The sequence below is a fragment of the Ascaphus truei genome, chromosome 7 (assembly GCF_040206685.1).
Source record: "Ascaphus truei isolate aAscTru1 chromosome 7, aAscTru1.hap1, whole genome shotgun sequence".
Taxonomy (NCBI): Eukaryota; Metazoa; Chordata; class Amphibia; order Anura; family Ascaphidae; genus Ascaphus; species Ascaphus truei.
The window spans coordinates 102957163-102980344 of record NC_134489.1 but is presented as its reverse complement, the minus strand read 5'-3'; the positions used below and the strand labels follow the sequence as shown (position 1 = coordinate 102980344).

The 23182-nt window shown below is 50.8% G+C and overlaps 1 protein-coding gene across 1 annotated transcript in view; it reads right to left on the bottom strand.

Moving 5' to 3' along the window:
- Positions 1-23182, bottom strand: part of MARCHF4 (membrane associated ring-CH-type finger 4) — a 97132-nt gene that overhangs the window by 35205 nt on the left and 38745 nt on the right. Inside the window, exon 2 of the mRNA XM_075609725.1 lies at positions 9948-10109. Within this exon, the coding sequence (XP_075465840.1) occupies positions 9948-10109 (162 nt within the window). The remainder of the gene's footprint in view (positions 1-9947; positions 10110-23182) is intronic.

The window sequence follows — 23182 nt, the reverse complement described above, 5'->3', positions numbered from 1 at the left end:
TTAAAAAGTACGACAATCACCTTGTTATATAATATATATGTATTTGTTTATTTTCAGTTATAGCACACCGTTTACATCGCATTTCCAGTCCCTAGCATAGATCTTCCATACTCATTTTAGTTGCCTGAAGGTCAAGTGACTTGCCCAAGGTCACAATGAGCTTGTACTGGGATTTAAACCAGCTCCGCCTTCTGCAATGATGTGTGCACTTTGTCATTCCTCCCCACATTATTTTGATCACTAAAATAACCCCTCTCGCCCCCCCCCCCCCCCCCCATAATTTTCTATTTTGGATACATGCTGATGTAAAAGACATCTCTAGGGTGATACTTGATAATTATTCAGCCCTGATCACATCAACAAAAATGTATCTAAGCTGGAGAACTCAAAACTACGTGAATAAGTGTGTTAAATAATCACAATATCCGACGTACGAGGAGGTTACATGGGAGGCGTCACGAGAGACAGCAGGAACCTCCCATTACCGGAAAGGCGGAAGCAAGCAGCGGACGCGCAACAGGCGGAGTATCCCCCCGTGAGGACATCTCTGCATATCTCCAGCGCGGATCTGTGAACTACGGCTAATTGCTTCTTTTATTCGGATGTTTGTGAGTGTATTACCACTATTTGTTTGTTTGTCTCATTAATCTAGTAAAAACGTTATTGCACCAAGAAGTGTGCGCTTTCTGTTCTCATCCTATTTACTGATCACATCAACGTCAGAATTCCTGCAGCATTCTTCATGGTGTCTTGTATAAGCCACCAACATCAAAGGGGCACTGCCTGTTCTTAATGTTGTAGTAGCCCAGAAACAGAGCCACCTGTGCTGAAGCAGGAATCTCCCAAAAACCTGACCTGTTGGTGGCCCTTGAGGACTGGAGTTGGCCGCCCATGGCACGGAGACATTTCTTGGTTTGATGGCACAAATTTTAAAAAGCTATCAAACATTTCTTAAATAAAAAAAGAAACATTATACAATAAGATGTTACAGGACTGAGTGGTTTCACTGCATTGCATTGCAGTGCTAGTTGTAACACGGCACTGCCTCTTTAACCAATGGCCAGAACACATTAACCCATTCAGTACCACCTGGTTCTAATACATATATAATGGGGGAAGGGAGGGGGGGAGGTAATCGTATATATTCTAGAGGCAAGCCCCCTACTCCAGTGCAAGTATAAAATAACTATATATAGTTATAACTTCTGTGGTAGGTGATGATAGCAAGACAATTCTTCTTTAATGCATAGGGTCCGAGCCACCGAAAGGGGGTGACTGCCCCGGCTGCTCTGTGGGGGACCTGTTGCTACGGGGTGGGGGATCCGGCTGCTCCGGGGGGGGAGGGGAACCGGCTGCTCCGGGGGGGGAGGGGATCCGGCTGCTCCGGGGGGGGAGGGGATCCGGCTGCTCCGGGGGGAGGGGAACCGGCTGCTCTGGTGGGAGGCCGGCTGTTCTGGGGGGAGGCCGGCTGTTCTGGGGGGAGACCGGCTGTTCTGGGGGGAGACCGGCTGTTCTGGGGGGAGACCGGCTGTTCTGGGGGGAGACTGGCTGTTCTGGGGGGAGACCGGCTGTTCTGGGGGGAGACCGGCTGTTCTGGGGGGAGACCGGCTGTTCTGGGGGGAGACTGGCTGTTCTGGGGGGAGACCGGCTGTTCTGGGGGGAGACCGGCTGTTCTGGGGGGAGACCGGCTGTTCTGGTGGGAGGCCGGCTGTTCTGGGGGGAGGCCGGCTGTTCTGGGGGGAGAACGGCTATTCTGGGGGGAGACCGGCTGTTCTGGGGGGAGACTGGCTGTTCTGGGGGGAGACTGGCTGTTCTGGGGGGAGACCGGCTGTTCTGGGGGGAGACCGGCTGTTCTGGGGGGAGACCGGCTGTTCTGGGGGGAGACTGGCTGTTCTGGGGGGAGACCGGCTATTCTGGGGGGAGACCGGCTGTTCTGGGGGGAGACTGGCTGTTCTGGGGGGAGACCGGCTGTTCTGGGGGGAGACCGGCTATTCTGGGGGGAGACCGGCTGTTCTGGGAGGAGACCGGCTGTTCTGGGGCGAGACCGGCTGTTCTGGGGCGAGACCGGCTGCTCTGGTGGGAGGCCGGCTGTTCTGGGGGGAGACAGGCTGTTCTGGGGGGAGACAGGCTGTTCTGGGGGGAGACTGGCTGTTCTGGGGGGAGACCGGCTATTCTGGGGGGAGACCGGCTGTTCTGGGAGGAGGCCGGCTGTTCTGGTGGGAGGCCGGCTGTTCTGGTGGGAGGCCGGCTGTTCTGGGGGGAGAACGGCTATTCTGGGGGGAGACCGGCTGTTCTGGGGGGAGACCGGCTGTTCTGGGGGGAGACCGGCTATTCTGGGGGGAGACCGGCTGTTCTGGGAGGAGACCGGCTGTTCTGGTGGGAGGCCGGCTGTTCTGGTGGGAGGCCGGCTGTTCTGGGGGGAGACCGGCTGTTCTGGGGGGAGACCGGCTGTTCTGGGGGGAGACCGGCTGTTCTGGGGGGAGACCGGCTGTTCTGGGGGGAGACCGGCTGTTCTGGGGGGAGACCGGCTGTTCTGGGGGGAGACCGGCTGTTCTGGGGGGAGACCGGCTGTTCTGGGGGGAGACCGGCTATTCTGGGGGGAGACCGGCTGTTCTGGGGGGAGACCGGCTATTCTGGGGGGAGACCGGCTGTTCTGGGGGGAGACTGGCTGTTCTGGGGGGAGACCGGCTGTTCTGGGGGGAGACCGGCTGTTCTGGGGGGAGACCGGCTGTTCTGGGAGGAGACCGGCTGTTCTGGGGCGAGACCGGCTGTTCTGGGGCGAGACCGGCTGCTCTGGTGGGAGGCCGGCTGTTCTGGGGGGAGACAGGCTGTTCTGGGGGGGAGGCCGGCTGCTCTGGGAGGAGACCGGCTGTTCTGGGGGGAGACCGGCTGTTCTGGGGGGAGGCCGGCTGTTCTGGGAGGAGACCGGCTGTTCTGGGGGGAGACCGGCTGTTCTGGGGGGGAGACCGGCTGTTCTGGGGGGAGGCCGGCTGTTCTGGGGGGAGACCGGCTGTTCTGGGGGGAGACCGGCTGTTCTGGGAGGAGACCGGCTGTTCTGGGGGGAGACCGGCTGTTCTGGGGGGAGACCGGCTGTTCTGGTGGGAGACCGGCTGTTCTGGGGGGAGACCGGCTGTTCTGGGGGGAGACCGGCTGTTTTGGCTGTTCTGGACAAGAAGTTGGGCCTATGTTCCGGCAATGCCAGAAACTGGGGGGCCCGCCTCTCCCTGCAGCACATGGGACCCTCTCTTCCTCCAACTGCGCCTTTCGCGGGGCCTCAGAACGGACCCACGTGTTTCCTTGCCCCCCTCTAAGCTCCACCCCCACAGGCTCATACCTTCTCTCGCCCATCCCACCCAGGCTCATACCTACTCTCACACCCCCTACCTCATAGCTCCTTCTCCCTCCCCAATACCTAATTTTCCCTCCCAATACCTCATTCACCCCCACACTAAGGGTGCGTCCAGGGTGAATGGAGCCGGGTGGAGGCGCGCTGAGGCTGAGGGAAAGCGGTTGCTTTCCCTGGCCTTAGACCGCGCGCCGTCTGGGGGCGTGTCGGGGGGGGGAGGGGCCTGTGACGTCACGGACCGTAAGCGAGCCCCTGCTAAAGCCGCTCTCATTGCGGCTGCAGGGGCTCACTGCCGAGCAGCAGCCCGCCTCAGCACGGGTCAGCGCATAAGCGCTGACCATGTCCGAGGCCTAAGATGGCAATTAAAGGAGAAGTAGTCCTTATGGGAGCTTCAATCTGAAAGACGGGGACTGGCAGGTGTCTGTCGCAGGCTCAGCCAGAAACGGGGACATTTCTCAAGCAATTGGTGAGCGAGCAAACTCCCAATACAGTAATCCTGGACTTAATCCTCCCAGTGGGGACAGAATATCACATGTACTTGTGGGTGATCACTTGGGTTCCAGTGATGATAATCAATCAGTGTGGATTAGTATAAAGACCGAAGGCTACCACACGAAGACTAAGGTTTTAGGAGAGTGGACTTTTCAGATATGGAACATTATTTAAGGGATTATTTGGCAGGGGGGGTTGGTGTATGAGGAGTGCAGGAGCAGTGGGGAAACTAAAAGATGTAATACTAAAAACAGCAGACCTGTGTGTCAGTCCGGTTAGTAAAAATACAAGGAACAGAAAACTGATCCGGTTCTCAGAGGAGGCCGCAGGTATTGTAAAAGCTAAAAAGACAGTTTAAAAAATATACAAACTAACTCAAGGGGACGAGGATAGAGAACAATATCAGGCAGGAGGAGGCTAAGCAAATAATCAGATGTACAAAGGCCCACGCAGAAGAGAAAATGGCTCAATCAATAAAGAAGGGGACAAAACATTGTTTTAGGTATATAAGTGAAAGGAGAAAAACAAAAGGTGGAATAGTAAGACTAAATACAGAAGAGAATCGTCTTGATGGAGACAAAGTTATAGCAGAACGCATTAATAATTATTACGAGAGGCCACAGTTGGGTAACAGGGATATAAATGGAAATGAGTTGGATACGTCCATTTACAGAGGCGAACGTCCTACTGGAACTTTCAGAACTGAAAGCGCACAAGTCAATGGGGACAGATAGGATACATCCAAGGCTATGGAAAGGGTTTAGGGGCATGCTGGCAACACATTAGCAGATCTATTTAACCAGTCACTATTAACAGGTGCCGTTCCAAATGACTGGAGAAGAGCAGGTGTAATGTCCAACTTCACAGAAGTGTAAGTGGTGAAGAGGCAGGTAACTACAGGCCAGTAAGCCTGATGTCAGTAGTGGGGAAATGAATGGAAACATTCTGAAATATAGAATTGTCGACTCTATAAAGTCCAGCAACCTACTGTACAAGATCCGAGGCAGCATGGGCTTACTGGGGGGGATATTATGTCAAACAAACCAAATCTATTTTTTTGACTTGGTGACCAAGGTGTTAGATCAGGGCGGAGCAGTAGCTGTAACTTATCTAGATCTTAGTAAGGCCGATGACACGTCAGTTTCAGCAGCCAATCAATGCGCAGACGTTTTCATTGATTGGCTGCTAAAATTGCTGGGGGACGGGTGACGGGGGGGATTGGAGACGGGATTAATTATTTTATTTATTATTTATTCTCATTATTACATTATTTACATTATATTACATTATTTTTGTTACATTATGTATCCGCCACCTACCCGCTCCCCCGCTTGCTCCCCCGAAACCGGCCCGCTCCCCTGCTTGCTCCCCCAAAACCGGCCCGCTCCCCTGCTTGCTCCCCCAAAACCGGTCCCTTCTCCTGAAACCGCCCTGCTTCCCCGAAGTCGGCCCGCTCCCCCCGCCCGCCCCCTCGCTCCCCCCGCGTGCTCGCAGATCATTCCGTCTGCTGGGGATGTTCACACATTGCCCAGTGGACGGAGGCGTGCGCATGCGTGCACACAGCGCCGCGAAGCACCATGTGTGCTTTTGCCCTAAGGTGGTAGAATGGATAAGACATTGGTTGAAGGATAGGCGACAGAGAGATGTGGTAAAGGGAGAACAATCAGAGCATGGAAAGGTAACCAGTGGGGTGCCTCAGGGATCTGTCCTGGGACTGGCACGCTTTAATATCGTTATTAATGACATTACAAATGGTTTGGAAGGGAAATTATGCTTTTTGCAGATGACACAAAGATCTGCAGCAGGGTTGACACCAAGGGGGTGGGGTGTGTGGGGGGGTTAAACAAAATGACTAATGATTTAGTTAGTTTGGAGGAATGGCCAAGTGTGCGGCAACTACAGTTTAATGCCAAAAAGTGAAAAATACTGCACTTGGGTCACAAAATCCAAAGGCATAATACAGGATTAATGGCGCTATAATGTCACCTGCTACAGAGGAAAGGGACCGGGGACTCATTATTTCAGAAGACTTAAAGGAAGGTGAGTAATGTAACAAAGCAACGGGGAAAGCCAGCAGGACATTAGGGTGTATAGTGAGAGGTATTAGCAGCAGGGCATTAGGGTGTATAGTGAGAGGTATTAGCAGCAGGGCATTAGGGTGTATAGTGAGAGGTATTAGCAGCAGGGCATTAGGGTGTGTAGGGAGAGGTATTAGCAGTAGGGTGTTAGGGTGTATAGTGAGAGGTATTAGCAGCAGGGCATTAGGGTGTATAGTGAGAGGTATTAGCAGCAGGGTGTTAGGGTGTATAGGGAGAGATATTAGCAGCGGGATGTTAAGGTGTATAGGGAGAGGTATTAGCAGCAGGGTGTTAGGGTGTATAGGGAGAGGTATTAGCAGCAGGGCATTTGGGTGTACAGTATAGGGAGAGGTATTAGCCGCAGGATGTTATGGTGTATAGGGAGAGGTATCAGCAGCAGGGTGTTAGGGTGTATAGGGAGAGGTATTAGCAGCGGGATGTTAGGGTGTATAGGGAGAGGTATTAGCAGCAGGGTGTTAGGGTGTATAGGGAGAGGTATTAGCAGCGGATGTTAGGGTGTATAGGGAGAGGTATTAGCAGCGGGATGTTAGGGTGTATAGGGAGAGGTATTAGCAGCAGGGTGGACTGTTAGGGTGTATAGGGAGAGGTTTTAGCAGCAGGATGTTAGGGTGTATAGGGAGAGGTATTAGCAGCAGGATGTTAGGGTGTATAGGGAGAGGTATTAGCAGCAGGGTGTTAGGGTGTATAGGGAGAGGTTTTAGCAGCAGGATGTTAGGGTGTATAGGGAGAGGTATTAGCAGCAGGGTGTTAGGGTGTATAGGGAGAGGTATTAGCAGCAGGGTGTTAAGGTGTATAGGGAGAGGTTTTAGCAGCAGGATGTTAGGGTGTATAGGGAGAGGTATTAGCAGCAGGATGTTAGGGTGTATAGGGAGAGGTATTAGCAGCGGGATGTTAGGGTGTATAGGGAGAGGTATTAGCAGCAGGGTGGACTGTTAGGGTGTATAGGGAGAGGTTTTAGCAGCAGGATGTTAGGGTGTATAGGGAGAGGTATTAGCAGCAGGATGTTAGGGTGTATAGGGAGAGGTATTAGCAGCAGGGTGTTAGGGTGTATAGGGAGAGGTTTTAGCAGCAGGATGTTAGGGAGCATAGGGAGAGGTATTAGCAGCAGGGTGTTAGGGTGAATAGTGAGAGGTATTAGCAGCAGGGTGTTAGGGTGTATAGGGAGAGGTATTAGAAGCAGGATGTATAGGGAGAGGTATTAGAAGCAGGATGTATAGGGAGAGGTATTAGCAGCAGGAGGTATATAGAGAGATATTAGCAGTGGGCTGTTAGGGTGTATAGGGAGAGGTATTAGCAGCGGGGTGTTAGGGTGTATAGGGAGAGGTATTAGCAGCTGGGTGTTAGGGTGTATAGGGAGAGGTATTAGCAGCAGGATGTTAGGGTGTATAGGGAGAGGTATTAGCAGTGGGATGTTAGGGTGTATAGGGAGAGGTATTAGCAGCGGGATGTTAGGGTGTATAGGGAGAGGTATTAGCAGCGGGATGTTAGGGTGTATAGGGAGAGGTATTAGCAGCGGGATGTTAGGGTGTATAGGGAGAGGTATTAACAGCAGGATGTTACGGTGTATATGGAGAGGTATTAGCAGCGTGGTGTTAGGGTGTATAGGGAGAAGTATTAGCAGCAGGATGTTAGGGTGTATAGGGAGAGGTATTAGCAGCGGGATGTTAGGGTGTATAGGGAGAGGTATTAGCAGCTGGATGTTAGGGTGTATAGGGAGAGTTATTAGCAGCAGTGTGTTGGGGTGTATAGGGAGAAGTATTAGCAGTGGGGTATTAGGGTGTATAGGGAGAGGTATTAGCAGCAGGACGTTAGGGTGTATAGGGTGAGGTATTAGCAGCCGGATGTTAGGGTGTATTAGCAGCGGGATGTTAGAGTATATAGGGAGAGAGGGGGGAGCGATCTGCACAGAGAGAGGGGGGAGAGGGATCTGCACAGAGAGAGGGGGAGAGAGATCTACACAGAGAGAGGGGGGGAGAGATCTGCACAGAGAGGGGGGGGAGAGATCTGCACAGAGAGAGGGGGGAGAGATCTGCACAGAGAGAGGGGGAGAGAGATCTGCACAGAGAGAGGGGGAGAGGGATCTGCACAGAGAGAGGGGAGGGAGAGATCAGTAGAGAAAGGGGGGATAGAGATCAGCACAGAGAAAGGGGGGATAGAGATCAGCACAGAGAGAGGGGGGAGAGATCTGCACAGAGAGGGGGAGAGACAGAGAGATCAGAACAGAGAGAGGGGGAGAGAGAGATAAGCACAGGTATAGGGGGAGAGAGATCAGCACAGGGATAGGGGGAGAGAGATCAGCACAGAGAGAGATTGAAGAGCGTTATATAAAGAGCGGTAACATGGGGTAATAGGAGGAGTTATAGGGAGGGGTCATATAGAGCAATAGGAAGAGTTATAGGGAGGGGTCATATAGAGCAATAGGAAGAGTTATAGGGAGGGGCTATGAGTCAATATAATATGTGCGCCCCTTTTAGGGGCTGACGGGCTGCACCTGCGGCCCTTGGTATATATCATATTACCCACCACTGATCTGAGGTTTACAGCAGATAGCAACATGGGCATACAAGGTGGGCACTAGGTGGGCATACAAGGTGGGCACTAGGTGGGCATACAAGGTGGGCACTAGGTGGGCATACAAGGTGGACATACTAGGTGGACATACTAGGTGGGCATACTAGGTGGGCATACTAGGTGGGCATACTAGGTGGACATACTAGGTGGGCATACTAGGTGGGTATACTAGGTGGGTATACTAGGTGGGCATACTAGGTGGGCATACTAGGTGGGCATACTAGGTGGGCACTAGGTGGGCATACTAGGTGGACATACTAGGTGGGCACTAGGTGGGCATACTAGGTGGGCATACTAGGTGGGCACTAGGTGGGCAGTAGGTGGACATACAAGGTGGGCACTAGGTGGGCATACTAGGTGGACATACTAGGTGGGCATACTAGGTGGGCATACTAGGTGGGCACTAGGTGGGCATACTAGGTGGGCATACTAGATGGGCACTAGGTGGGCATACTAGGTGGGCACTATGTGGGCCAAGCTGTTCTTATCCAATGCTAGGTTTCTATGCATAGGACAAATAAATAAAACAGCTGCAAATATAGCTGCAGAACACGTGTAATCATGCACAGAACATGGTACTCCACAAACATGTTAAACAGAAGACACACAAAGTCACACAGAAAGTTACACATGTGCAACATATTCTTGGTGAAAGCACAATAACAACTTTTGCCTTTTGTGGCTCAATTATAATTGTGTACTACTGTAAAGTCTCGCAAACCAGTTTCACGTGGATCTGATCAAGTGGGTTTGATTTCCCCCTGTTTGGGGACTTAAATCCACCTTTCTTTCTTCGGCCCCAATCCAGTCTATTAAAGACACATCCCAGTCCTGGAGAAGAGATGGTCTCCGTTCAAATAAAAAGCAACTCAATCTTCTGTCACTGGGAAGTCGGGTCACTGTATATTGAATAAGGGTCTTAAACCGAGTCCCCGCTGGCGCTGAGCACGCTCATGCTTGGAGAGCGCTCCAAGCATGAGCGCCGGGTGTCCTGCATATATGCGCACGCGCAGGGGGCATCGCGGGTAGTTGAGCGCGCTGGAAAGTATAATTTTTCTGTTTACCTAAGCACCGACCGTGTGTGCCCGCGCACGAGCACGCACAGCGCGAGCGGGGATTTACATATATCTATATATGTAAGTAGCTGCCGCGAGCGGCGCCCGTTCAGCGCTAGCGGGGACGCAGCCTTAGAGAAGGGAATGGCTGCTGTCACTGAAACGATCCGGGTAAGCTGTTAAAAACGTACCATCTAGACGTGAACATAGTGAATTTTGTAGGCGAGTCTTTCCGTGGGCTTTATAATTATTACACATTTTTGAAGAACTTGCATCTTGTTGCAGAAACTGTGTCGCTTTCTTGCAAACTAAAAAGGGAACCAGTTTGGATTGGACATCGCTACAGATTTAACATGCAATAGGTGTGAAAATGGCTGTACATACCTTTACCTGAAGAGGGTTCTTTGTGCTTATGGCGATGACATGGTACTTGTAATAACACAGCTCACAACTCCAGGACCCCCTCTCACTGATCCATCGTATCAGGCAGGGCTGGTGGGTACAACGCACGGATCCATCACATCGGCATGGGCTCAGCAGCTCCCCCTGCAGGACAGAACCCAACATGGACCAGAGGGTTATACAGTATCCCAGCAACACTTCACCTTGTTCAATACACTGTGAATGTGTCTTTCCAGTGCTGGCAAACACTGTACTCCTCACTTATTTAAATGGATCTGTTCTCTGCTCCAGCATGGGGAAGCAGCTACACAGAATATATCATAGGGATCACAGACAGGAATAAAAAGAGAAATATGTGTATATATATATTAATTTAATTAAAAGCCTTTATATTGTTCCTTCCATACTGCTAGCATGTCTGGAGCATTATTATGCTATACTTGATTACTTGATACTAACTAACCTATATATTGTATAACTCTTGAATTAACCCATTGTTGGCCCCCGCCAATAGCCAAAGGAGTCAAACGCAAATCTTTTGAAATATGTCATGCCTACATATCTGCATATTTTTCACAGACATATCGTTTATGTCTCAAAATTAGACTTGGAAGCTGAAAAGTAGATGTTGGTCATTTTCCATGATCTTAAAAACAATGACAATAATATATTATTACAGGAGGAGCGCTGCTTTAACTCCTGGGATGAATGAGGGACTTGCCATGGTATGCAACGGGTTAATGACGACAGTTGCAAATGAACAAGAATCGGGTATTACAGACCACGCTTTCAGAGGCCACAAAAAAAGCTCGAATTTGCGCCCCCCGGGTGATTTAAAAAAAAAAAATCTTTACATACAATTTCCATGTCGGCAGAGTAAATATGTAACAGCTGGGCGCCAGATGGATAAGCTGCAGCAATGGTGTACAGTGAGGAGACTGGCGCAAAGCAGAAGATGACAGCGTGATTTCCCTGCTGCTGCTCTCGCTATAAGAGATCCCGGATCTAAAGGTACATTCCCTACATGCAACATAAACATGGTTCAACTGTGGTACAACTTTTCATTTGTTTCATTTTGTTTTTATATATCCAGTGGGAGCTGCTCAGCTGGTAGGCCGATCGGGTGTGGGGGTGGCCATTTTGTTAGTTGCACAAGCGCATTGCGGCGAGGTGCGCATGCGCAGTGTCAGGAGTGCGGCAGACATCTTAGAATGGCTCTGCATATGCAGCAGCGGGACTACATGTCCCTGAATCCTCAGGTTTGAGGGAAGACCACATGGGACTGTCCCAGCCAATGAGATTCGAGCAGGAGAGAGGAACAGGATATCCTCCGCGTGCGGGGAGCACGCGCTTCGGGCCTGACGGAGGAGCGAAGGAAGAAGGTAGTGTCCAGGGAGCTGTGCTTCCTGGGCTAGGCCTTGACTTTGCCCCCTAGGCCCCAGTTAGGCCCTGAGACACCTGTACAGGAGTATTGCAGGGAAGGCCCCAGATAGGGACTCTTCCAATAGTATTATTACTGTGGCGGATGGCCACACGGCGCTAAGACATTGTGTGAGACGCTCCGGCTGGAGCTCACACTGCGAGGCGGATCAGGACCCTTAGGAGAGAGGGGAATTGTGTCAGAGGCCTCGGTATGTGGGACCCACTCCGACACACTGCACTAAGCAGCACCTGGGTACTGGAGTACCCAGGCAGGTACCCAACGTGCACCAACATCTACAGGGGTTAGCGCTACCTCACATTTGGGTGGGATTGCTGGGAAGGACACCAGGGGTTATTGGTGCCACAGCACCCTCAATACTTTGGGGGAACCACTAAGTGTTGGGGTCATTGCACGATACTGTGTTGGTATTTGATATTGTGTGTTATCTGTGTTAGTGTGTGTACAGTAAAGATTAGTTATATACATTGTGTGGTGTTATTGCTTATTACTGTATATCAGTTCCTGTGAGGGGTTATCCCGCCAACGCTGGGATCCCTCATAGGTGGAGGCGCTGCACGCACGGAGATAGAGCTCACCCCAGACTGCCAGAAGCGGAGGCTCAGGCCTCCTGTGATCAGACCGGTACAGCAGCACGCGCAGTCGCCCGCGTAGTTCCCTTAGGCGTATGGAAAGGGGGATACACATGTTTTGAGAGTCGCTTGTTAGAAACGAGTCTCCATCCTTTTGAGCATCAACAATTTCATGGACTTAACTCAACTTTGAAACTTCTATTGTTTCAAATGTATGTGTCTTTTTTGAAGTGAAACTTCTTTAGTGGCACCTATTCTGATGGGGTAAAACGGGAGAGATGGGGGACAAATGTGAAACGGAAGTGACGTCACGGCTCCCCCCCTCCCCCCCCCTGCATCTACTGTGACATGCGGCGGCGGCGGCGGCGATAGCCGCCGGCGCCGCTCCTAACAGCCGCTGCTCCCCCACACACACCCGCTGTGACATGCTGCCCACACACCTGCTGTGACATGCGGCGGCGGCGGCGATAGCCGCCGGCGCCGCTCCTAACGGCCACTGCCATGGGTATAGCAAGATGGCTGCCGCAGAGCTTCCGGTGCTGCGGGTGTAATAAGATGGCGGAAGCCCCGCAAGTACTCCGGCTGAGAGAGGAGGAGGAGCCGCTGCTCAGCCTCTCTCCTCCCTCTTCCCTACCTCCGCTTCCCTGTGTCCCGCTGACTAAAGGGTGCCGCTCTCCTCACACGGCCGGCCGCTGCGCCGCTCCTAACGGCCGCCGGTCCCAGCTGCCATGCCGCGCATGCGCAGTTGTGATGGCGCCGCTGACGGACGCCACACATGCGCAGAAGTGGCAGGCAGCGGCGCCATTCCCCCCAAACGTGCACTGCCATGCCGCGCATGCGCTGTTCCCCGCGCCCGCTGACATGCCGCGCATGCGGTAGTCATGGTGACGCTCACGGACGCCACATGCTGCTAGCTCATCTCCGGGCCGGTCACCGACCCCCTGCCCAGCGGGATGTCTGTCGGACATGGAGACCCGCGCCCTGCTGGATATCTGGGGGGAGGCGGACGTGCAGGGATCCTGCCCGACCTGAGTCCCGGGATCCTGCTTCTCCCCCTGGACCCCCGTGCAGGGGAGATGAGCAGGCGGAGGAGACCTAGGAGCTGAGGGGGGCATGCGCAGATGTGACCGCCGGGTACCTCAGGCCAGGAGAGGGCGGCGGCGGTAGCAGCAGCTGCGAGGAGGAGCCATGCGCGCCCCCGTTAGGTGAGGGAGACCCCCAATAATGTCCTGCTTTGGTAACGGGAGGAGGGGGTAACGGGACCACGTGTCGCCAGGGGGGGCTAGGTGTCCGCAGCTCCGTGTCCGCAGCTAAGCCGGGGGTAGTGGGAGTCGGGAGGAGGGGGGTAACGGGACCACGTGTCGCCAGGGGGGGCTAGGAGTCCGCAGCTCCGTGTCTGCAGCTCCGCCTGGGGGAGGGGTGGGGGGCACAACACAGAGAGACATTCACACAACACAGAGAGAGAGAGACACACACTGACTGACACACACACACAAACACACTGACTGACACACACACACACACTGACTGACACACTCACACACTGACTCACACTCACACACTGACTCACACACTGACTCACACTCACACACTGACTCACACACGCGCACACACACACACTGACTGGTACGCGCACAGACGCGCACACACACACTGACTGACACACGCGCACACACACTGACACATGCGCACACACGCTGACTGACACACGCACACACACGCTGACTGACACACGCGCACACACGCTGACTGACACACGCACGCACACACGCTGACACGCGCACACACGCTGACTGACACACACGCACACACGCTGACTGACACACACACTGACTGACACAAACACGAACACACACTGACTGGCACACACGCTGACTGACACACACACACACACACACACACACACTGACTGACACACACACACACACTGACTGACACACACACACACACTGACTGACACACACACACACGCACACACTGACTGACACACACACACGCACACACTGACTGACACACACACACACGCACACACTGACTGACACACACGCACACACTGACTGACACACACGCACACACTGACTGACACACACGCACACACTGACTGACACACACGCACACACTGACTGACACACACGCACACACTGACTGACACACATGCACACACTGACTGACACACATGCACATACATACTCACTGATTGACATACACTGACTGACACATGTGTGCCGAGCACGCGCGTTATAAGTCAATTTCTGCGACAAAAGTCAAAGAAGTTTCACTTACTATGCGCGTGCACAGCACACACAGCTTTTTTTATATAGCCCATTAATGTACATAGCGCTTTACAGCAGTAATACACGTGACATAAGATAAATACCAAATAATACAAATAACACATCATGGGAAGAAGTGCTTCAGACATAAAAGTGACATTTACGAAAGAGTCCCTGCCCCGAAGAGCTTACAATCTAAGGGTAATTTCTAATATTTGGGATCTGCAACAACCAAACATGGTTTAATAAGACCTAGGTCTCGAAAAGCAATGAAGTCATGTGGGTGATTCAGATATTTTTCTCAGCAGACCTGCTACATCTCCCAACATCTCTCAATGAGATTGTAAGCTCTTCGGGACAGGAACTCCTTTTCCTAAATGTTACTTTTATGTCTGAAATCACTTCTTCCGATGATGTGTTATTTGTATTATTTGGTATTTATATGATAATGTCACGTGTATTACTGCTGTCAAGCGCTATGTACATGAATAGTGCTATATAAATAAAGATATACATACATATATACATTTGTGCAGGGTTTGCTCAGTGTATGCTCTATACAAGACATAGATGGATAGGCCCCTAATGCACTTTTCTACAGGGCAGAGAAATGGGTTAACAAAAGCAGAGCAGAGGTCACAATAAAACGGTGGTTTCTCAGACAAACAGGAGTAGAGCCACAAGCACAGAAATGTAATAAAGGAACGAGGCCGTTCTCAGAGCGCGCGAGAAAGCAGTAAGCTGTGCACACAGACCACAGACGTGCGCAGGGACGTGTACCTGCAGAGCCAAAACTAATGACTGGACACAGAAGAATACACACCACTCCAGGCACTGCTTGTCCACAGCACAGGTAAAGGGATTGTGTTATTTATTTATTTATTGCTGTTTTCAAAGAAGATTTAGTAGTCTAGCTGCCTCCGTCATAGTAGCTCTGATTTAAAGCAGCAATATGGGTTAACTTTAAAAAAAAAATATATATATATAAATAGTTTATTACAGGTTTGGAGCAGGGGGTCTCCGGAGCCGAACCCCATTAACCTTAGCTCCGGGGAACCCTGTCTCCAGAGATTCTTACCTCTGAAGTGGTGCCGGTATCTGCAGGCAGAGAAACGGCGTTCCTTAATCTAATGGCGGCTTTAATTGTCCCACGTGACACGGGCCAATAGGAAACCGTGACATCCGGTGGCGGTTCCTATTGGGCCCCGTGTGACCTGGACCTTAAACTCCGCAGAAATACCGGCATCCCCTACGGAGGTAAGCATCTCTGGAAGCCGGGGGTCCCCGGAGATGAAATTAATGGATTTCAGCTCCGGAGTCACATACACACATATGGACTTTTGCTGGAGACGGGAAGAGAGAGAAGGAAGGGGGGTTATTTAATACACTGCGATGGTACCGTGTGAGCGCTGTCCCAGTTTAATGGGAAAAAGACACAAATCGTGGGCACGGGTGCTGCACTTATTCCACGGCCTTAGTCAAGGTCATTTTTGCTCATTAGCAACAATAAAATGTGCTGGTAACACAACCTCTTGGCCAGTGAGTGACACAGAAATAGGACGGTTGATTAATGTTACAATCAGCTGCAGGAGCTCTGCACTGGTATGAAAGACACTCGCAGACTGTTCTGTAATACTAAGGGCGTACTGAACCAACGGCCATATTGCAAAACCTCCCGAAAAACGACAAGAGATCCGATGCCATAAAAATCTGGCGTTTTCACAGTATTCCGTAAAAATGATTAGTGCATAAAAAGCACATGGTTTGCCAGCTCATGTGCATGCACTTTCTGCCAGGCCGAAACTTGCCTCCTTCGAGTAGGAGAAATAGGGATTTTCCTAGAGAGAGGAGGATGGAGAGACCCATTGACTTCCATACAGTACCTCCATATTTATATCTGTCTCAGGTGGGCTCACTGATATCCGCCCAAATGGAGTTTCGGTTTGGGGGGATGTTAGTCAATAGGCTCTCACCCCCTCTCCCCTACGGGAGACTAAATATCTAGCCCTGCCCTTGTGGGCGACCTCGCTGCTTCACGTATAGTGAAAAGTGCAAAACCAAAACGCGTCCAAATGTTCCATTTTCTGCAGGGTTTCGACGTGTGATAAGGGCTTAATTAATACAGCGAGATTAAAATCCAGGTGAAAACAAATGTTTTTGCCCAGAAATGCATTTATCTGAGTTTAATAAATAGGCCCTTAAGTGTGACAACTCAAAATTGCCCTTACCCCAGCGAAGAAGAATGAACGAGGAGAACGCTCTAATAACTCAGCACTTATCACCTGAGATCAGACTCCAAAAGACTGTTCATGGTCCCAAGGCTCAACAAAGTATCCGGTCGCTCCTCCTTCTCTTACCGTGCACCCCAAAACTGGAACAACCTACCAGAGACTCTCACAGCCACCACCAGTTTAAGTTCTTTCAAATCTAAGGCTGTCTCACATTTTAATCTGGTCTGTAACTGTTTCATACGCCCATAATATATATTTTCTTTAACTGTGCACGCAATGTCTTGTATATAATGTATACCCTGTTCATTTATGTAACTGTATTTGTAACCATGTATTATTTGTCTTAACTCTGTGCCCAGGACATACGTGAAAACGAGAGGTAACTCTCAATGTATTACTTCCTGGTAAAATATTTTATAAATAAATAACACTCCATAAATGATAAACCAATTCACTGCACGTCCACCAAACTACTAAAGTAAAATCCTTGACGTGAAAACTAGGGGAAATGATGTAATGATGTAACTTGCTGTTTTTTGCTTCCACTGACGGCATATTAATGCATTTCTACAATGTATTTCGTTGACTTGGGAAGTTTATAATAACCTGCAAATCTGGGAATACAAATTTAGCGCTGCGCTTTCATTTTAAGCACTAGTATTCTTATTCTTATATATATTATCCACAGGGTCACAGCTATCCCTGCTCAGGATTATCATCCCGCCAGGCTCTTAGCAGTTTTGCAGAGTGTAATTACAGAGACAGATTTGCTCGGATTAAGCTTTTTCCGTCCTGTGAAAACACTTCTGACACGGTTTGTTCCTGCAGCTGAGATTCCTGGATAAGCTGCCTTGTGTGTCATGATTTATATCCCTTTCAGGCTGTGTCCAGTGAAATCTGCAGCCACTCGTTTTGAACGGTTTCACTTTTCGACCAACAATTGTGGCCAGTAAATTATTTTCCATGTCTCTGGATAAATTCCCTTGGTTCATTTTATTGACCTGTGGCAGGTGCAGTGCAGTCTATCACAGTAGCAGCAGAAATAGCATTAACCTCATTCAACCCTTAGACAAAGCTGTCAAGCTGCAATGATCCAAAGGAATGAGGGACAGGGGTTATGAACTTAAAACATGTCATTATGACACGTCATGGATGTCTGTGAGGTCAATGACCAATGACCCCGTCTTTCAATGGGTAATACACTCTCGAAATGAGTGACAGATCGTCAGTGATAGCACAAGAACACACTGGATGCATCACATTAGTGACTGTGTATCATGTAACTTCTCCCACGAGTCAGAGAATTAAAGAACTACACCCATTCCCCTCACTCCCTAAAATCCTCCAATACATCTGCAAACGCCTCTGAGGCATTGCAGGTCGGTGTGGCAAGGAAGAGGTTAAACAGGGAAACTAAGGGCCATTGCTGTTTTACGTCTAATATAACCCACTGCTATTCAATCTCTGTATAAAAATGTTGACAGAGGGAACCAGAAAACTGTAGGGTCAAAATGCTAACAAAGAAAAAAAACCACCTCAGGGATGATGGGAGTAAATAAAATACTATTGTAAATGGGTAAAAAAACAAAACACAAGCATTTTAATTTGCACAATGTTGCTTCAGTTCCCAGGGAAGTCTTTTCATTGTTATTTAGCTGATCTAAGGCACATCAGCTGGCTCCCTCTCGCTGCTTCTCTGTGCTCAGCTGGTAACACACAAGAAGAATTTCACCCGGTAACTGAATTTAAATCACATCTGATTCTCTAGAGCAAGTAATTGGGAATACCTGGCATGCCGGAAAACCCAGCCCGGATAATGAACTGAAGCAGGGGGCTGAGCTCCAGTCCTCAAGCCCCTTGAATTGCACTTCTTTGCATTGATACATAGACCCCTAGGTACGAGGATAGAGCAAAGAAGGTCACAGGGGTTATGTGGCTAATATTGATGGTAAAAGATGCATTTTGAGTGTGTATCTGTGAGCATCACAGTATCAGCGGCTCTATCCTCTCTTACCCTGCCTGGGCCAGTTTGCAAGCAACACAGGCTGACTGCCCCCTACCACAGGGGTCTGAAACCTCTGCCCCCAAGCACAGGGGTCTGCAACCTCTGCCCCTAGCACAGGGGTCTGAAACATCTGCCCCCTACCACAGGGGTCTGAAACCTCTGCCCCCTACCACAGGGGTCGGCAAGCAGCACAGGCTGACTGCCCCCTACATGCCCACACATACATATACTGTCCACACACTAGTAGGTATATACTGTATAAGCATTAACATACGACAAAATATGTGGGGGAATAAAATGCATCTCACAATAATAAGCCCCTTTATTTGTATTCATTGTTTTTCTGTGCAAAACAGTGTCATTTACAAATATACAATACCCAATACATACACACACTACCCCCCAAAAACACCTACACGACCCCCCCAAATACACAAACACACAACTATCCCCCCAAATACACACACTATCCCCCCCCCAAATACACACACGCAACTACCCTCCCCCCCCCAAATACATATAGACACACACATATATACATATATACACTTACATTAGGCCTCTGTCCCTCACTGTCCTACCAGTGGCTGCAAGGGGGCGGGCGGGGGGGAAGGGATCCGGCCAGCACTGGTCATGCCTCTTGTTGCCGCCGAGCCTGACATCACCCCAGCTACTGGCCTGCCTCTATCCTGTACTGTCCCACGCCGGGCTCTGCGATGTCGGCTCGTGCCGGAAGTTGCGACACGCACTCCCGGCGCGCACCGGCATGAGAGCACAGTACAGGAGACAGGCAGGCAAGCAGCTGGGGAGACGTTGGGCCTGGTGGCAACATGAGGCCAGCGCCAGGCGGGCCACCCCCCCCCCCCACGCAGCCGCCGGCAGGACAGTGAGGGAGAGAGGCAGCAGCTGGGGGTCGGCAACCTGCAGAGAGCCGCAAGTAAGTATGGAAAGAGCCGCATGCGGCTCGGGAGACACAGGTTGCAGACCCCTGTCCTAGCAGGTTCCTCTCTACAGGACAGGTGACTTTGGCAAGCCGAGCAAGAGATGAGGGGGGAGAGAGAGAGACAGAGGGATAAGGAGAGAGAGGGATGAGGGGGAAGTGAGAGAGGGGGGGATTAGGAGAGAGAGGGGAGAGAGAGAGAGAGAGAGAGAGAGAGAGAGAGAGAGAGAGAGAGGGATGAGGAGAGAGAGGGATGAGGGAGAAGAGAGAGGGGGGATTAGGAGAGAGAGAGAGGGATGAGGAGAGAGGGATGAGGGGGAAGAGAGAGAGGGATGAGGAGAGAGAGAGGGATGAGGAGAGAGAGAGAGGGATGAGGGGAGAGAGAGAGAGGGATGAGGAGAGAGCGTGAGCGCTGGACAAGCGCGTGCAGCAGAGGAGGAACAAACCCGCAGGGTGCAAGGGAGTGAGAGAGACAGCTGTGCGGGACCACATGGCAGCTTGTGAGTGATTGAGACACACAGCAGAGGATAGCTCCCGACCACTGCATTCTTATTGGTACCGAAGCAACTTTGTGAAGCACAGGCCTGCAACACACGTACACCTTCTAACGAGCTTCAGCGGGTGTTCTGGCATCCATAACATATAGGCCACTACCCCAATGATGGGGTGACCTGAAAGTGACTTTATAACCCATTCGCGCAGCGATCCTATTGTATTTTATTAAATGTGTAGTAGTGTGTAAGGTGATCCTGCAGTTAAGGGTCAGGTTGGTATATATCAGTATGGATTTGAAGCAAAAGGTGGCACTGTGTGCTCATTTGCATGTCATTTCCCAGACAGCAAGGGGATAGGTAAGGTCCAGGGAGAAGTGCTCCGCTGGACTAGGCCAGTATATCCCCTTAGGTTCCTGCTAGACCCCATCACTATTAGCTTGTGTGCTGTAGGGAAGGCCCCAAGACAGGGACGCTTCTCTTAGCACATAAGTGGTAGTCAGCACATCTGTGTCGGACGCATACTGTCTGTGAGGCCTTCATCTGGGACCAGACCAGGCCATCAACCCAGAGACTATCCTAAGGTGGGACCCTCCAGCCGGATACCCCCCCATGCAGAGGCGGATCTTCGGTGGACAGACTGATCGGTTGTTTGTGAATACTCAGCGGCACCCGGGGGCTGGAACGCCCGGGCAGGTATATCTACAAGTGCACCAACAATTCACGTGTGCAGCGCTGTTACACACTTGGGGTGGGATTGGCTATTGTGGCCTGGACACTGGTGCCCCTGCATCCAAGTACTGTGGGTATATTCCGCGGGTATGTATACCTATATACTGTATTGTTATGTGTTGCATTGCATTGTTCATGGTATAAATTACTGTCCAGTAAATACTGTTACATATACCCTTGTGTGTAATTACTGGCTGTATTGTCTTGGGAGGGGCTATCCCACTGTGTGAGGAGCCTTCCCAGGTGGAGGCGCTGTTAGTATACTTGTCACACACACCCCAGGCTCCCAGTGGCGGAGGATCAGGCTTCCTGTTTGCCACTCACGTAATAGCAGCACACACCATATGAATCAAGACCAAAGTATACTTATCAATAGTCCGGGTCCTTGCAGATGGATGAGGAGCACCAACCAGTCCCAAAGATATACAGCAAAATAAACCGCAGCACTCACAAGATGAAAAATGTATTTTTTAATCAAAAGTCATCAGGCTGCCTGATGACTTTTGATTAAAAAATAAAATGTTTCATCTTGTGAGTGCTGCGGATTTACATATATATATGTGTGTGTGTGTATAATATATATGGTATAATATATATGTAGCCCTCTTCTCCCCCCCCACCCCTCTGGGAAATGGTCTTGCTACTGGTGTACTCTGTGGCATCAGTCTCATTCCTGGTTGGTAAACAGGAGGCAGGAGATCTCTGCGATGTTGTGGGGAGGACATCGGGACAGGCTCACCGTGTTTCTCTAGGTGTCAGCGCCTCCAGTCCAAGAGGATACTGAGGTTTCATGATGCACCTCATGGACACTTCTTCTTTGATCTATAGCCATGCTGCAAATACTACGCCAGGTTTTGGTGTGACTGAAGTTTATTGAACAGCAGGATACATACACTGGATCTCTGTGCATGACTTCTTTCTCTCTCACTCTCTGCTCCTATTTGCTATAACTGAGACCTGGCTCACTCAGTTTGACTCTGCTCTGGAAGCTGCCATCTCTTATGGTGGCCTTTCTTTCTCCCACACTCCGTGATGGCAGGAGAGGAGGCATGGGGCTCCTGCTCTCCTCTATCTGCCGCTACCATACCCTTCCTATTCCTCCATCTCTTGCTTTTTCCTCCTTTGAGGCTCACACTGTCCAGATTTCTCTCCTTTCCCTGTCCGCGTGGCGGTCATCTATCACCCACCTACCTCTACTCATCCCTCGTCTATCTTTCTCTATCACTTTGAATCCTGGCTCACTTTCTTTCTCTCCTCAGACTCCCCTGTTCTTCTCCTTGGGGACTTCAACTGCACCATTGATGACCCCTCTCTTCCTTGGGCTTCCCGCTTTCTCTCTCTAACCTCTTCTTTTGGCCTTCAACAGTGGACTGCAGCCAGCACCCACAAGGATGGCCACTACCTAGACCTGGTTTTCACCAAGAACTGTTATCTCTCTGATTTCTCCATTTCCCCCATTCCTCTCTCTGAGCATCACCTCATCTAATTTTCTCTCTCCCCTTCTCCATCTCCATCTAATTTCTGCAGAAACCTGCACTCTATTAACCTACGAGCCTTTGATTCCACTTTACGCTCCTCCCTCTCCTCTCAGTTCTGCTACAGACCCTGACAACCTGGTCAGGAACTACAACTCTGCCTTATCCTTCTCTCTTTATCTACATGCCCCGCTTTCTCTCTGCCATCCTCGCCCTTCTAACCCCAGACCCTGGCTAAATCCCCACAAGCGCATGCTGCGTTCCTCCACTCGTTCCTCTGAATGCCTCTGGAGAAAATCTCACAGTCTCGCAGACTTCCTTCACTCAGCGAGTCTATATTCCTCTCCAGAGAAAGGACATGCCCTTGGGTATCTCCTCTATTGATATTAGACCGTTGGGATCTGGAGTCGTTTCGCAAGAGACGACTCAGCTCAAAGTCACGGTCGGTGGTTTGCACCATGAGGTTCTTCAGCTGGATGTTATCCATTCCCCAACCATCGATGTAATTCTGGGGCTTCCTTGGCTACACATTCATAACCCCCGGATTGAGTGGACCTCAGGACAGATACTAACGTGGGGGTCTGCCTGCGATTAGAAATGCCTTCCATCCTGTCACCCTGTTGGGGTTTCCTATTGCTCAGAATCCAAGAAAGTGAAGGCTGATGCCCTATACTGCGAGTTGTCCACGGACGACAGACGCTACGGATAAGGTTCCCATCTTTCCTCCATCTAAGATCGTGTCCGCCATTACCATGCTGCAACGTGTACAGCAAGCCCAGGCCAAGTTGCCCACCTCTCTCACCTCCCCCTCCTCTCTGATGTCCCCCAGCCACAGCCCCACCAGTCCTAGTTACAGTACGACCAGTCCCAGTTACTCCCCGACCCACCCCACCAGTCCCAGTTACAACCCCACCAGTCCCAGTTACAGTCCGACCAGTCCCAGTTACTCCCCGACCTCCCCCAGTCAGAGCCCCACCAGTCCTAGTTACAGTCCAAGATCGCACAGTTATTCCCTGAGCGGCGCTAGATACATCCCAGCCAGTCCCAGTTCCTCAGA